This window comes from Danio rerio, chromosome 1 (genome assembly GCF_052040795.2).
Source record: "Danio rerio strain M-AB ecotype USA chromosome 1, GRCz13ab, whole genome shotgun sequence".
NCBI classification, from domain to species: domain Eukaryota; kingdom Metazoa; phylum Chordata; class Actinopteri; order Cypriniformes; family Danionidae; genus Danio; species Danio rerio.
In genome coordinates, this window is record NC_141021.1 from 36,751,976 (window position 1) to 36,768,103 (window position 16,128).

The 16,128-nt window shown below is 35.7% G+C and overlaps 1 protein-coding gene across 4 annotated transcripts in view; it reads left to right on the top strand.

The window, feature by feature from the left end:
• epha6 (eph receptor A6) overlaps positions 1-16,128 on the top strand; it is a 237,470-nt gene that overhangs the window by 70,785 nt on the left and 150,557 nt on the right. For all 4 annotated transcript variants that reach the window (XR_015476684.1, XM_087237326.1, XM_087237327.1 and 1 more), the window contains exon 3: positions 3,936-4,602. Coding sequence is in view for 3 of the 4 variants with exons in the window: in XM_087237326.1 (XP_087093452.1) it covers positions 3,936-4,602 (667 nt within the window). In the remaining variant the exon portion in view is untranslated. The remainder of the gene's footprint in view (positions 1-3,935; positions 4,603-16,128) is intronic.

The window sequence follows — 16,128 nt, forward strand, 5'->3', positions numbered from 1 at the left end:
CTTCTATTCACAGTTCTATTCACAGTTCTATAGTAAGAGATCTGTAATATGGATCTGTGGAGAAAGGTATTTTATGTCAGACTTAGTAAATCTCAAGGATTTTGCCGCATCTTTTAGAAATCATCTTGCATTTGCTCAGACCAGATATCTTAATGTAATTAGTTATTAGTCGTTATAGAGATGTCAGATCTGTTCAATGCCAATGCACATTTCAAATTTCAGTCTACTTCAAACTATGCAATCCAATTAAGATGTCTATGTACGATTTACACGTACTCCACACATGCCGTGAGACGCTTGTAAGCTGTCAGTGGTCCTGACAGAGATGGCATCCCATTGCATAATTAGCATATCTAAAAATGTTCCAAGTAAACTTTTTTATTGCTAGGATTGCTGCTGTGTCTCATGTTCATTCCTCCCCAAGACCACTCTCCATGACATTATACAGCAAAGGATGTTGTAGATTGTTGTCTGATAGACAATGCAACATTTATGTATCTAAGGTATCTTTCAGAAAGGATAGAAGTGGACTTAAAAATACACATATTTATGGGTGAAGCAGTGGCACAGTAGGTAGTGCTATTGCCTCACAGCAAAATGGTTGTTGGGTTGATGGTTCAAGCCTCGGCTCAGTTGATGTTTCTGTGTGGAGTTTGCATGTTCTCCCTGCGTTCAAGTGGGTTTCCACTGGGTGATCCGGTTTCCCCCACATTCCAATGACATGCTGTACAGGTGAATTGGGTAGGCTAAATTGTCCGTAGTGTATGAGTGTGTGTTTGAATGTGTGTGTGGATGTTTCCAAGAGGTGGGTTGTGGCTGGAAGGGCATCCGCTGTGTAAAAACTTGCTGTATAAGTTGGCGGTTCATTTCGCTGTGGTGACCCCGGATTAATAAAGTGACTAAGCCAACAAGAAAATGAATGTTTATATATATATATATATATATATATATATATATATATATATATATATATATATATATATATATATATATATATATATATATATTTATTTATTTTTTCCACAATATGTACATGTTCCTTTGCATTATAGTCGGCTATACATTTAAACCACTGGATGCATATTTAATTTTATATCTATTGCATTTTACATCAATCTAGATTTGAGCAAATTCCAAACTGTCTAGATGTGTGGTAGATGTAAAAACAAATATATGTAGGCATCACGGTGGCGCAGTGAGTTAACAAGTCCTTTTACGTCCCTTAACAAGTGGGAGGCACATATGCAATCTGTTGTAACTCCTACAGCGTTCACCTGATTTGGATGTTAATACCCTCAAGTTAAAGCTGACAGTCTTCAGTTAAAGCACATCTTGTTTGTTTAATTTCAAATCCATTGTGTTGGTGTAAAGATCCAAAAAAATTTGAGAATTGTGTCAATATCCCAATATGTATGGACCTAACTGTATGGGTGGCCTGTGCATAGCTAAGAGTAATATTTATATGGTGACACTAATGATAATCATTTCTAAATTCTCAATCCACAAAATAGTAGTTCACTGAGGACAAAGTTGTAGTTAGTAGTGTGTGTGTGTATGTTCCCTATACTAAATTGTTATATTGTTGGACTGTATGTACATTATACAGGGGTGGAAAGAGTACTAAAAAAAAAATCATAATCAAGGTAAAGAATCATTACTTGCCAAAAAAACATATTGCAAGTAGAGTAAAAGTGCCTGTTCTAAATGCTACTCAAAATATGAGCAAAAGTAGCCCTTTAAAACTTCTCAACAGCAGTGAGTAGAGAATATTAAACTTTATAATATTACACTTTGAAAATTACTCCACATTATACCCTGCCAATTAAAAATGTAGTGCCATTCCTAAGTTCAATGATCATGATCTAGACGCTTAAAATGTGAGATTAATTTAGTGTGAGAACTCATTGAATTAACGGATTCATCTATAATAAGCTGACAAAAAGCAGGTTGACGCATTTAAATGTGGAGCAAATCTGTGTGACCTAAGGTGAAAAAAGCTATAACTATACATTTACACTTAGGTTATCTAGGTTATGAAAGAACTCTAATAGGCTACAAGTGTCCTACAATTGGTGCTGCAAACCAAGTTTGTGCTGCACTGAATTTGACTATTGAAAACATAACATTCTTTAGTAGATGTAGTTATTGTTTAGGGCTGTTTTGTTATTTCAGTCATCATAAAGTAAGCATTCTTTGTCTTCTCATCAGTGACATGTCTTCTAAACAGTTGATCATTGCGTATAAGAATTTAGATTCTCCTTGGACACTTTAAATGCTTACAAACTACATATTTGCTGCATTTATAAAGCGTATATGCCTTGAGGTCAGTCTGTCTGATGTGAATTGTCTATGCATTGGATGTGAATCACAGTGTTCACTATTTACTTGGCCAATCAGTGCAGACAAAAAATAAATATATGAATAGAATAGTGACTAGAGATTCATTGTAAAAATCACAGCAAAATATGCTTTTCTTACTTTTACTCTTTTTTTTGCCTTGTTTTTAGTCCAAATATCTTAAAAATCTTAAATTAAGAAGCATTTTTAGACAAGCAAAAAATCTAGCAGTTTTTAAAAATGTAATGTCAAAATTAAGTGAGTTTTTCCATAAAACCAGCAAGATGTTCTGCAAAATAAGCTTAATAATCTTGTTTTTGCTTTGAAATATTCAGTTATATCATTTATATGCATTTTTTGCAGTGAAGGAAAATATAGGAAAAGTACCAATACAACAATAAATTTTACAGTACACATTCTTAAAAGGCACTTATGGTGAAAAATAAATTTTTTTCAAGCTGTTTGGACAAAAATATGTGTAGGTTTAGTGTATAGGTGGTCATATTGGGGTGATATAAACATACAGAGTTCTTTTTTTTTTTTTTTTTTCAATTTAACAGCATAAAAACGGTGGACCAATTGTCCCGATAGTCACGTGTATAATCATATCAACAAGAGAAGACGAGCACAAAGCAGCCAGGAATAAAAGCTCTGTTTAGTTTGCTAGGATCATCAATTATAATCAAATGTGATCAAGAAGCGTGTGTTTCACAAGTTTAAAATGTTTTAAAACAGTGCATGTATGTAATGAATTACAGCGACATACTTTAGCTTTACTTCATCAGCACACATAAGTGTCAGAACAATTATGAAAAAGAAGACGCTTCCATCCCCCGTTTTGTGGACGTTAAATCAGGTTTATTTTATACAATAGCATAACAGATAACCATACAGTCGAGATTAACCTAAATCCTGTCACATTTGCATGCAAAAAAAGAGCAAAACTAAACACGCACGCTGTCTGTATGTTTGTGCGAATCGTGTCCATGCTGGGTATGTGTGTGTGTGTCTGTGTGTGTGCGTGTAAACTTTGTAATGACTGTGTGTGACTCATCGTTGTAACTTAACACAGCAAATGCATCAAATACTTATTGGTAAATTCTTATTGTATTCTTATTGTAAGCCAAACAGCAAAACCGCCACCCAGTGCAAAAAAAAAAACAAAAAAAAAAACTGAATCTTATAAAAGGTTTGATAAAAAAATGTGATGGGTGTTTGAGATGAAACTTTATAGACACATTCTGGAGACACAAAAGATTCATAATAAATCTGAAAAAAGGGGTAACCTAGGTGCCCTTTAAAACTACTTAGTAAGGTAAAATTCCTTACAAAACATCTGAGTATTTGTTTACACCACTGAAAGTGTTATATTGCATGCAACCCTAGCCAGTGTTTCATCTTACAGTCAAACTAAAGTTTTGCTCTTGTTAATTTGATGAAAGTAACTTCAATAAAACTTATTTGGGCTCCAGCTGCTTTAAATCCCTCAGAGAAGTCAAGAAGTACAGAGCAATTGCTGAACGTTCACACCTTTCTATTGCTTTCTCCAATTATCTCACTATCTATCTTCTCATTCCTCTGTCCTTTGCTCTCCACAGTGGGACGCCATCACAGAGATGGATGAGCTTAACCGGCCCATCCACACCTTCCAGGTGTGCCACGTAATGGAACCAAACCAGAACAACTGGCTCAGAACAAACTGGATACCCCGTCAGGCTGCGCAGAAGATCTACGTGGAGCTGCGCTTCACCCTGCGGGACTGCAACAGCATCCCATGGGTCTCTGGCACCTGTAAGGAGACTTTTAACCTCCTCTATTTGGAGACAGATGAGCCACATGGAGCCAATGCTCATTTTCATCCCAACGACTATGCTAAAATTGATACCATCGCTGCAGATGAGAGTTTCACACAGACAGACCTGGGCGATCGCGTTTTGAGGTTGAATACTGAAGTTAGGGAAGTGACGATAGCTCGTAAGGGTTTCTACTTGGCCTTTCAGGATGTGGGCGCATGCATCGCCTTGGTGTCCGTAAGAGTTTATTACAAAAAGTGCCCATCTACCCTGAGAAACCTTGCAGCCTTCCCTGACACTGTACCGAGGGTGGATTCATCTTCATTGGTGGAGGTCAGAGGCGCGTGTGTTGAGAACGCAGAGGAACGTGACACACCCAAGCTGTACTGTGGAGCTGATGGTGATTGGCTGGTGCCGCTGGGCCGTTGTGTCTGCAGCATAGGCTATGAGGAGAGTGACGGTCTTTGCCTTGGTGAGTCGAACATTAAATACTGCTTCATTTTATTTCTCAAAATAAAATAAAATGAATAACAATAATAAATAAATAAAAATTTTTAAATACCAAATATAATAAAATTAAATAAAATAACATTTAAAATATAATAAAATAAATGAAATATAATGCAAAATACAATTATATATATATATATATATATATATATATATATATATATATATATATATATATATATATATATATATATATATATATATATATATATATATATAAAATAAAATAAAAAACAAAAATAATTAAATAAAAATTAAATAAAAATTAAATAAAATTAAACACAAAATATATTATAATAAAATATATAAAAAGAAATACAAAATATAATAAAATAAAATTATTTTGTTTATTTTTTGACCCATATGTTATGTTCACAAGTCTGGGGCAGATAAGATTTTAAAATATGTTAAAATAAAATAGATGCATATGCTCACAAAGGCTGCATTTATTTGACCAAAAATACATAATTTTTGTTGCTTCTTACTATGTACCATCTTGCTGTTTTAATGTATTTTAATATTCAATTTAAAGATGTAAAGGCAATTATAAATAATGCTTATAAATCATTATCTTAATATTAAAATAAAAAGGCTTAAATAGTTTGTTGGTAACACTTTATTTTGAGGGTCCATTTAAGCATCAACAGACTGTTTAATAGCTGTTAATATGCTCATTCAACAGACATTTAACTGACTTTAAGAAACTTTGCAAGTACATGTCAACTTACACTAACCCTAACCCCAACCCTAATCCCAACCTAACAATTTATAATCTAATGAGAATTAGTTGACATGTAGATGCAGTGTAACGTAAATTCAAAAAACAAACCATCAAAATAAAGTGTTACTGTTTAGTTGGCAATACAAAGTTCTGAAACAGGCTGCAATTTTTTTAAAAGATTTTAACATTATGCATGACAGTTTTATAATATTTTATTAATTTGATTAATTCACATTGAAAAATATTGAACAATATATAATAATTTCACATTCACAAATCTGTTATGCATCTGTTGCTTTTAATTTTTAAAAGCTGTCGCCAGTCAGAAAACTAAAGTGTACTTTGCAAAATGCACTGTGGACAGATCCTTTCAGTGCAGCCCTTGTTTATCATAAAGGGACAGATTAATTTTGACATGTTGTGCCACTCGTGTGCAGTACGGATGTGGTGTAAATCCAGGTTGTCAGTGGATACCAAGCTTGTCACATTATTATAGAACTCACCTGATGTGTGGTCAGAGGTGCGAAAAACTGCTTGCAACAGCTTTTAAAGTGGCTCAGAATGAATTACAATGTGTTACTTTCATTTCAGTTTTCAGTTCAGTGTCATGTCTCACTTTTTCACTTTTTATACTGCCTTGCGATTTATTTGTAAAAAAAAAAGAATAGCACATTTTAAATGAGTATATATATATATATATATATATATATATATATATATATATATATATATATATATATATATATATATATATATATATATAAAACAGAAATTAGCTCATTTTATGAATATTAATAATGAACAATAATGGTTTATTCTTACTTATAAATATTCCGGCTTAAGCTTCAGTCAGTTTGGTCAAACAAACATATGATTGTATATGATCATGCTCGCGCGACCGAGCGGATTCCCAGATTATGAATATTAATTATCAACAATAACGAATTATTATTAATTATTAATATTCCGGATCAATTTATTGTTAACTTGACCAAACAAACACAAGCAGAGCCGCCGCTCTTCCGAGCGGACACGGTAATGATCTATTCATTTAGAAAAAGGGAATTTAATTGCTACTTCTTGCGAAGTAGATTAATCATTCAAAAGTTTTTAACAACTTATAATAGCTAGGCAGGGGAATCTGTATTTCAGTGACGTTTTCTCGTGAGGCAAACAATGCAATTAACTTGATTATAATGGAATTTATTGACTAGTCGGACATAACGAACAAACAAACGCACAAACATACATTAAACACGGAACAAAGGTAAACCACGTGGAGATATCGGGTCTATACGGGACTATAAAACATGTACGAACAGAGAGAGATAGCAAAGCGCCAAGATATAGATTTCAGATAAAAGAGTGACAAAACTTTCAGTTCCACACGCACCATTAAGGACCACCAAGATTATAAAAACACCTTTTTTGATAAAAGGGGCACAGCTTAATCGCATAACTAAAAGTACCTGGACTTAATGTCTGGGGTCCCTCTCTTTATGCTTCCGTCCTGATGAAACTCCTTTGATGTCCTTCTTGATGCGTTGAGTTTGTAATACAGTTCTGAGGAACGCGATCGCAAACTTTAAACTGAGTTTACTTTGCCGGAAAATAAAGAAAGCGTGGCGGGAAAGTCCATGCGGCTGTGAAGAGCCGTGTGGCCCGAGGGCCACCGTCAATGATGTTCTTTTTCGAGGCTTTCTCTGCAGGATGTTTGGGGAGAAGTCTGGTTATACCTGCAAGTCACGTGACAACCCGTTCAGCATTCTGACCAATGATTTCAGGGGAAATTGAGCGCTCGAACCTTCCTTTGTCTCGAGGCTGCTCCTATGCAAATTTTAGTGTCCGCCCAAAGCATGCGGACAGGCATTTAATACAGGGCTTTAATGAATAAAGCAATGCGAGTTATGGTCTTGCTCTATGCATCATGTGTTGTAAAATGTCAGCAGAAACCCATCGGTACCAAACATGGGGGGTTTAAAAGTACATCAACATGATTTTTCACATCCTCATATTATTTATGCTTTAAACAGGCCTAAAAGAAACAGGCATACAGGTAATAAGAGAGGTTACACAGGTAAGAAAAGTCAGAAATGAGATACAAAGTTTACAAAACATAACACCTTAGTTTTGTGCTGGTTCAGGATTTGATGAGTTCATTTTCTTTTATGTCGGAACAGCCTCGTGTGTGTGTGTGTGTGCGTGTGTGTGTGTGTGTGTGTGTGTGTGTGTGTGTGTATTTGGGCAGGAATGTCTTTGAAGCTCCCTGCTTATCTCTCTAGTCCCCCTGGACAATTTAAGCTGTCACGAAAAATCCAGACTTCTTGATGCCAGGAGTCGTAAAACCCATGCGAAATTCTCAAATCAAATAGTAAATATCAAATACTAAAATCAACAAGTAATTTTATCTTTGGACTGTACGCTATATATATATATATATATATATATATATATATATATATATATATATATATATATATATATATATATATATATATATATATATATATATATATATATATATATCATTCATTTTCTTTTCAGCTTAGTCCCTTTATTAATCTGGGGTCGCCACAGCAGAATGAACCACCAACTAATTCAGCACATTTCAGGCAGCGGGTGCCCTTCCAGCTGCAAACCATCTCTGGGAAACATCCACATACACTCATTCACACTTATACACTAAGGACAATTTAGCTTACCCAATTCACCTGTACCACATGTCTTTGGACTGTGGGGAAAACCAGAGCACCTGGAGGAAACCCACGCGAACGCAGGGAGAACACGCAAATTTCACACAGAAACGGCAACTGACCCAGCCGAGGTTCGAACCAGCGATCTTTCTACTGTGCCACTGTGTCCCCGCATATATAAGCAATATCACACAAGTAGCAGGGTTTTGTGGCTCTACATCGGCACTAGTGAGAACGATATACAGCCCCATTGCACTGCTACAAGCAGGATATTGCATTCATACAACAGTTCGACGGCATAATCATACATATAAAAGCATGAGAAGCTACTTTCTTAGCTGACGTTAGAACAGCAGAAACCATTGCTAAGTAACCAATGTCACTTTAGAGCTAGTATTTGAATGATGCTCTAGCATAATATCAAAAGTAATGACAAAGCAGGTGATTTTGCGCAAATTTCAATATTATAAGGCTGAAGGCATGAAATGACCTTTAAACCCTTTATTTATCAAGCATAGATTGCTAGTAACTTCTAGTAGTTCTAGTAACAGAGACATTTCATTGTTTTTATTTCTCTATGCTTGTCTGTATCCACTGGCCACTGTTTAATTCAGAGCAGACTATGTGAGCCAGGGGGCAGATATTTTATTTATTTATTTATTTTGTTGAAAGTTACACTGCCTGTATTTTCGCCAGCTTTATGTTTGCTTGGAAAAGGCAACCCAGAGTGGAGGTACAGCAAAGTGATTACAGAATGATTTGAGCCGGGAGGAAAAATTACTGTCACTCCATTCCGTTCGCATATTGTATTCCAGACGCAAAGTTGCTTGCCAAAGCTCAAAGCTTGATACTTTACTTTCTTTGTTTTTGGAGCTGTGCATTTTAGTGGAGCACAAGCATATGCACTTCCAGGCCAGAATTTTGTGATCATTTGATATCAGCTCCTGTGTAGTTGTATAAAAGCAATATCAAAGTGAAATTCAACAGCACTTGCTGGTAGGATATTGCTTAAATATATCGTTAACAAGGTATAAAATTACACATATTGAAGATTATTGTCATACCTCCCACCTTAGCTCTGTTTTTTGATTGACTGAGAAAAGCCCCGTTCCTGACAGCAGAAGAAAGGAGAAGAGAGAGTTCTGCTGTGATCCAGTGATGCAAGTAGATCTCCTGTATGGAAATGGAAGGGACAGTCGAGATAGAGACATCAGTGAGTGACCCGGTTCACGCTGCGCCAGCCTGTGGGGAGGTTCTCTGCACATGTGAGAGAATAGGAGATGGCAACGGGAGTCAAAGGCATCATTACATGCCTCTCATTACCATACAGAAACTGAGCATTTCAACCATTCTTCAACAGCTTTAAAGATTCTGTAGTGTGAGGCGTACTTGCTTTCAGTCTCTTTCCCAGGATTTGTTCGATGCAGCAGACGAAGTATTACTCTTATGATAAAATGCTGTCTGCGATATGATTCAGGCTTTAGTGAGTACATCAAGAGTAAAGCTCTGCTGTCACAAGGCAGTTCAGTACATCTCTACTACCTGACTTCCCCCCGTTCCCTGCCACCTCTGTCTCTTTCCTCTTTTTGCACATTATCTAAGCAGATCACTCTTCAGATTAAGGCTGCAATCGCACTGGCACCTGTCAAAGCCCTAATCAAATCCCCACCGTCAGGGCGGCTCCCGCTGCAAAGTGAATCCATAATCAGCTCTCCCCTGCCCGTCAGAGACCAGTTACTCAGCGTGGTGTTTGCGTGTGTTTCAGGGACCCAAGTAGAGGAATCGAAAAAGATGAATTCTCATACTTTGGGATTATGTATCAAATTTAATGAAAAACTCCCTTGACTCTTGGTGGAGTTTGCTCGTTGAGGATGTCATTCCTAGTTTGGCATTGTCACATAGTAATACAGTAGTAGTAATACAGTTTAGTAATAGTAATAGTAATACAGTAATAGTAATAAAGTTTTCTTGTCTACTCTAGTCCAGTCTAGAGCTTTGGTCACTGCAGTGAGGCTTTCAGTTTAAATACTTTTAAACATTGAGACACCGTATGCTGAGACAGACCTCCCCCTGTTCAGCACTGAACTGGCAAGCAATTCCAGCTGCAGTGTTGAACTGAACTGTTTAGATCGTCTGTATTTTTCGTCTTGATAGAAATTTCTTCTGCATAGGATTTGTTTTTAAATGCATATGCATAACTGAGTAGGATACATTTTTTATCCAATGGGAAAAAAAATGCATAAACTACGTTAGAATGATGTTTAGTATGAACATCAAAAAGCTGTGTAATTTTGTTATAGCAAGATCAGGTGATAAAAATGGTTGCAGTGAGACAGCAGACAGACCGGCAGATTGGCCACATTGTAAAACATCTGAAATGTTGTTTTGCTCCTTCTAAAATGTCTTAACAATCTTAACTGTCCTCAAAGTGGTTTGGTTTTATTACCTCCCAGAACTCTCTTCAGCGGCTACACTCACAAAGGGTGATTTCACATCTCCAAAAGCCACAGCTCTTCCATTGTATTTTGTTATTGTCATTTGATTCGCAAGTAATTTATTATGTAAGAAAAAATTTGTCACAACTTTTGCTTTAACCATTCTGTGAACAGATTATTACTGGCCTAACCATATCCTAGCCTTATCAAACACAGGGGCCTATGTTTTTCACCTACTTTCTATTGCTTTGAGTTGTTTTTGTCAATGATTTATTATCTTTTTTTTATTTTATTTTATTTATTTTTTTTACAACAACATTAATAAGTTAATAGATTAACTCACCATTTATGTGTAGTTAACAGGTGATCTGAAAGATCTAGCCAATATTTTAGATACATGCCTATATATATATATATATATATATATATATATATATATATATATATATATATATATATATATATATATATATATATATATTTTTTTTTTTTTTTTTTTTTTTTTTTTTTTTTTGACACATTATTTTAAAATTGTGGCTAAGAAATAATTATTTATTTTTGGTGTGGTCAGAAAAAATTGTGGTAACATTTGAGAAAATAAATCTTTAGTGTTGAACCCTGAAAAGTCACGTGAAGTAAAACTCCACTCAATTGCTCTTTAAAACACAGCTTCAGCCTCCAGAACAAATTTAAAACTGTCACGGAAAGTCGACTTTCGAGGCAAAGACACAGAATTTAATGATAACTGCCTCTGCATCAGTCTCTCTTGATGCGTTTGATTACTCACAGGCAAGCACTAATAATTAATTTATTTTATATTTGCCATGATGACAGTGAATATAATTTTACTAGATATTTTTCAAGACACTTCTATACAGCTTAAAGTGACATTTACAGGCTTAACTACGTTAATAAGGTTAACCAGGCAGGTTATGGTAATTAGGCAAGTTATTGTATAATGGTGGTTTATTCTGTAGACTAAAACAAATATATTTATAGCTTAAAGGGGTCAATACTTTTGACCTTAAAATGGGTTTAAAAAAATTAAAACTGCTTTTATTCTAGCTGAAATAAAACAAATAAGACTTTCTCTAAAAGAAAAAAACAAAAAAAAAAAAAAAAAAACATCAGACATACTGTAAAAATGTCCTTGCTCAGTTAAACATCATTTGGGAAATATTTAAAAAAAGAAAAAAAAAAGAAAAAATTTTATAATTCTGTCTAAAACTGTATATGGCCAGTTTATCAGTAGCCAGTTTATCAGTTTATCTTTGGATTGGATAGAAATAGTGCTTTACTTGCAAAGGTTTTGTGTGATATTCAAGGTTTGTGCAAACGTTTAATCCTTATCTTTGGATGTAAGCATACTGTACTGTAGTTACTGCCTCTTTAGCTCTGCCCATTGATGCATGCATGCTTTAGATAAATGAGAAGAGAGGGGGATGCAGGTCTTGACAGAAACAACTGATTAAAGCTTCGATCAGATTACTTGTTTTTTCTCAATTGCAGCACAGTTTTCTTGATGTTAGGTGTCATGGAGATTCATAAACAACAAATGGGCATCAGGACACAAGATTCTAACATTTTACTTGTGTAGTGTGTCATAGTGCAAAACAACCAATGTCATGTTTGCAATGCTTCAAGATGCAGTGTAGAAAATATAGCATATTTATTGTTTTTATAGAAAAAAAAAAAAAAAACGTTTACGGAAATGCCAAGACACACATACATTTTGAAAATGTGCATAAAAAACATATGCGTATAACTGAGTAAACTTTTCAGTCTCTTAGAAAAGATGTGCATAAACTACAATGGAAACACTTTTACTGAACACATTCCAGTATGGGCATTATAAAATCATATGTGATTTTTTTATAATAAATTGTATGTGTGTGAATGGACAAACCAGCAGGCTGACTGCACTGTAAAACATCTGAAATGTTGTTTTGGTCAATCTAAAATGCCTAACCATTTTAGTATTAGTGTTATTATAGTATTAATTACCTTCAGAACTGTCAAGAGTGTCTGCGCTCCGAGTCTCACGCCTTTAAACACCACCCCGCATTCCCTGCCATTTATTAAATAAGGAACAGATTCACGCAGCTTCTCCTACTGAAGCAAACTAGGTTTTTACTTTTGATCTTTGGTGCCAGTTAATCAGCAACTGACGATTTTGTACTCTTTGACTCGTTGGATGAAGCGCTGCTTTATACACACATCTTTTATGCAATATTCCAGTTTTGCGCATAAAGTTAATATGCATTTTTGACCGATGTATTTAGACCAATAGGTTCACATAATCTCTTTTGTACACTGCTTTTAAAAAGGGCATAACAAAGGGAGTGGACTGATTCCATTAAGCTATGGCAACAGCATGCTTGATGTATGACATGTCATCATGAAACTGCCATTACAGAATAAAAATATAATTGGCAATTGATAGCCGAGACAGTTGTGGGGTGTACTGGAATTAGCATGTAAACGAACAAATCACTCATTGTGTTTTATTTAAAATATTGTGTGAGTAATTTTATAAGATGCAAAATATCCTGGAAAAAAGCTCCTGCAGCTTCAAAAGCACCTCTTGCTGGCACAGAATGAACCTGCCTAACTACTGTTTGCATTCAGAAGACAGACAAACACATATGGGGGAAACTGCCATCTGTCAGGAAACTCTCAATTGACAATTACAGAGACATTTGTAGTTTATGAGGCTTCTTGATGACAGAATAGTCGTAGACATCATGCAGAGATTGATCACAATGCAGCATGCAGTCGCACACTATAGCTCTAGTGTCAACCCATGTATAAGATAATCTATAGATAAGACTATTTTTTTTAAAGGTGCGGTGAGTGTAAGGGGTGTTTGTGAAAGTTGCGTTATGTTTTATAATGTCACCAAGTGACCCTGGTAGTACAAAAAATACACATACACCCAAAAGGGTCTGTCTCAGTAGTGTTGCAATGCATGAAGCACTACTCTCAGAAAGGTCTCTATTAATGCAAGCAACTTTGTTTGTAAACATTGCAAAATCACTTGACTGACTTGAACCTGTTACAAAATCTATGGTAAGAAATTATCATTTAAAAAGTGCTGATAATGCAGATTCATATTATGTATTCATATTATATATCTTTCAGATATATGAATTTATATATTTCTTTCTAGCTTTATAATATATTTCTGTTATTTTAAATAAATAAATTTGAACACTAAATCTTGAAATTATATCAGTTATGTTCAGTTAATGGTAAATGTAATTTAAAAGGCCACAACTGAAGGTGTTTTCACAGCTCTAGTTTGAAAAAGTCAGGAAAATGGGTGAGCTGTGCTCACCCATATATATATATATATATACATATATGTCATCATCTCAAAAAATGTGTGTTGGTGTTTTGTGACACTGTAAATGTAACAATAGGGTAAACAAGCATTGTTAAATATCCAATATTGACATATATGAGAATAAGAGAAAGAAAGGAGAGAAAAAAATACTTTTTCATTAGATAATACACTATTTGGTGAAAACATAAACTCTGTTAAAATAAATCATTTCAATAACATGTAGCTTCTAAGCATATTTGCAAACACATGCACAAGTCTACCCAACTTAAAGTTATCCGCCAATTTTTTTTTTTTTCTGAGTCAGATTTCTCCTCAGCTCCTTTAGAGCATTACAGGACAGCAGAAGCATTCATTGTTTACACACTTCAGAATCTCAGCAGATGCAGTAAGTCGCCAGTATATTGTTTGCTTAATGTCTCACAAATTATTTTCCATTCAACTCATCTGACACTGGCCTGGAGAAACTGTGTGTATGGTTGCTGGGCCAATGCTTTGGGGTGCCTTCCACTGCTGTGGCACTCTAGAATCTTGCTGCCCGCTGATTGCCTCAGTTTCACAGCTCTAGGAGAGACTGTAGCCTTAAGGGTTTAAAAAAAGATTGTCACAATCTCTTTTTGCTCTTTTTGCTGAGCAAGTTGCTCAACTTACAAGACAAGAAATAAGTCAATTGTGCTACTGTATAATCTCTTAAAGATAAAGTGTTTAATTTCAAAATGCTTTATCATATCACAGTATAATTCATAGAGACAACTACAATTAAGTCATTTTAGGGTGAGCACTGTGCCTTTGTTATTCTTTCACACCTTGTCATGTCTGTTTTAGCAATAAAACACTTCAACTTTTGAATCAACTATTGGCATTTGTCAGATTGGCAGATGACATAAAGGGTAAACTGGGTGGTAGGAGTGCTTCAGAAATGATTTTGGAAACTAAAATAGCTACTGAATGTTTAGAAAGGGATACTAGCATAGTAAAGAAATTAATTACAAAGTGCAGATTGGTACAATTACAGAATAGGTTACAGTAGATTGTCCTTATGATGCTATTCGACATTGGATTTTAATAAATAATTGGATTGGATTGTTTTTTTATTTTATATAATTTATTTAATTAAGTTATTTGATTGACAATTTAAAAAGAGGCTGGAGGGAGAAAATTTTTTCACACACTGAGGAAGTTGTTGAGGTGATATTTCCTGAAGAATGTGAAACACCATTCTCTACACTTACTGGGTCTGAAAAAAAACACACTCACACACACACATCTTTAAGCGTGCACTTACGCACACTGAACTCCTGGAGACTCGTCTCATCATTGTTACTGAATACACGTTTATGCTGTCTGGGAAAAGATGATATATACTGGCCAGTAGGGAGGTGGAGCAGAGGCACAACAGGGGGAGAGACGGAGGGCCAGGACCATGCAGCGGAGGTGTGCCTGAAGCGTGGTAGTGGCAGCTCTGGCAGTAACAGCTCTGGTGGTGGCAGCAGCTCTGGTAACTCAGGTGGCAATGGCTATTCTTGTGACTCAGGTAATGGTATTTTCAGGACGGGGACCATGGCAGGAACTTAACAAGACAAGTCTCAGGACAGGAAAACCACCTTCTGATCCAGCGTTCGACTGGCTGTGACCATATTGTAAACTGGAGGGCTGGAGGCAGCCATCTTGTGAACAGTCTGGGGTCTAGGCTTGTCAACAGATGACAGGAGTATGGAAGATGCCAGCATAATGGTGTTACTGGGTTGGGCAGCAAGCCCCGTCGCGTGCGGGTCTTGCTGTTTATTGTCTCCCAAATCCCCCCACCCCCACCACCCCTGCCCCCCCAAAAAAAAAAAAAACATTTAGAGGTTTCCTCCATCTCACCTACGGTGAAGGGAGACCCACTCAGTTGCTCAGCAAGATCAATGTACATCTCTAGTGTCCAGTGGGGTTCATGCAATGGCATACATGAATAAAGGGACTCAGATAAACCACCGCAAAATATCATCATGCATAAATTGTCCAAAGATGTTAAATAAACCAGATAAATATGCTCATCCATATACTCCCCTATAGACTGTACCCCCTGACGAAGACGCATGATCTTAATGCCTGCTGGATCCATTCTTGGCCGAGTCTTCTGAAATGTGAAGCGGAAGCTGACAAGGGAGTATGGATTTAGAATGAGAATCAATTGAGAATCAAAAACATGGTGAAGCAAGGCAAGGAAAACATGTTGTAATGTCAAAACTGTAAAATAAGACTCAGCACAGACGTGTGTGTGTGCTGTATTTAAAGTCCAAGTAATCAGACT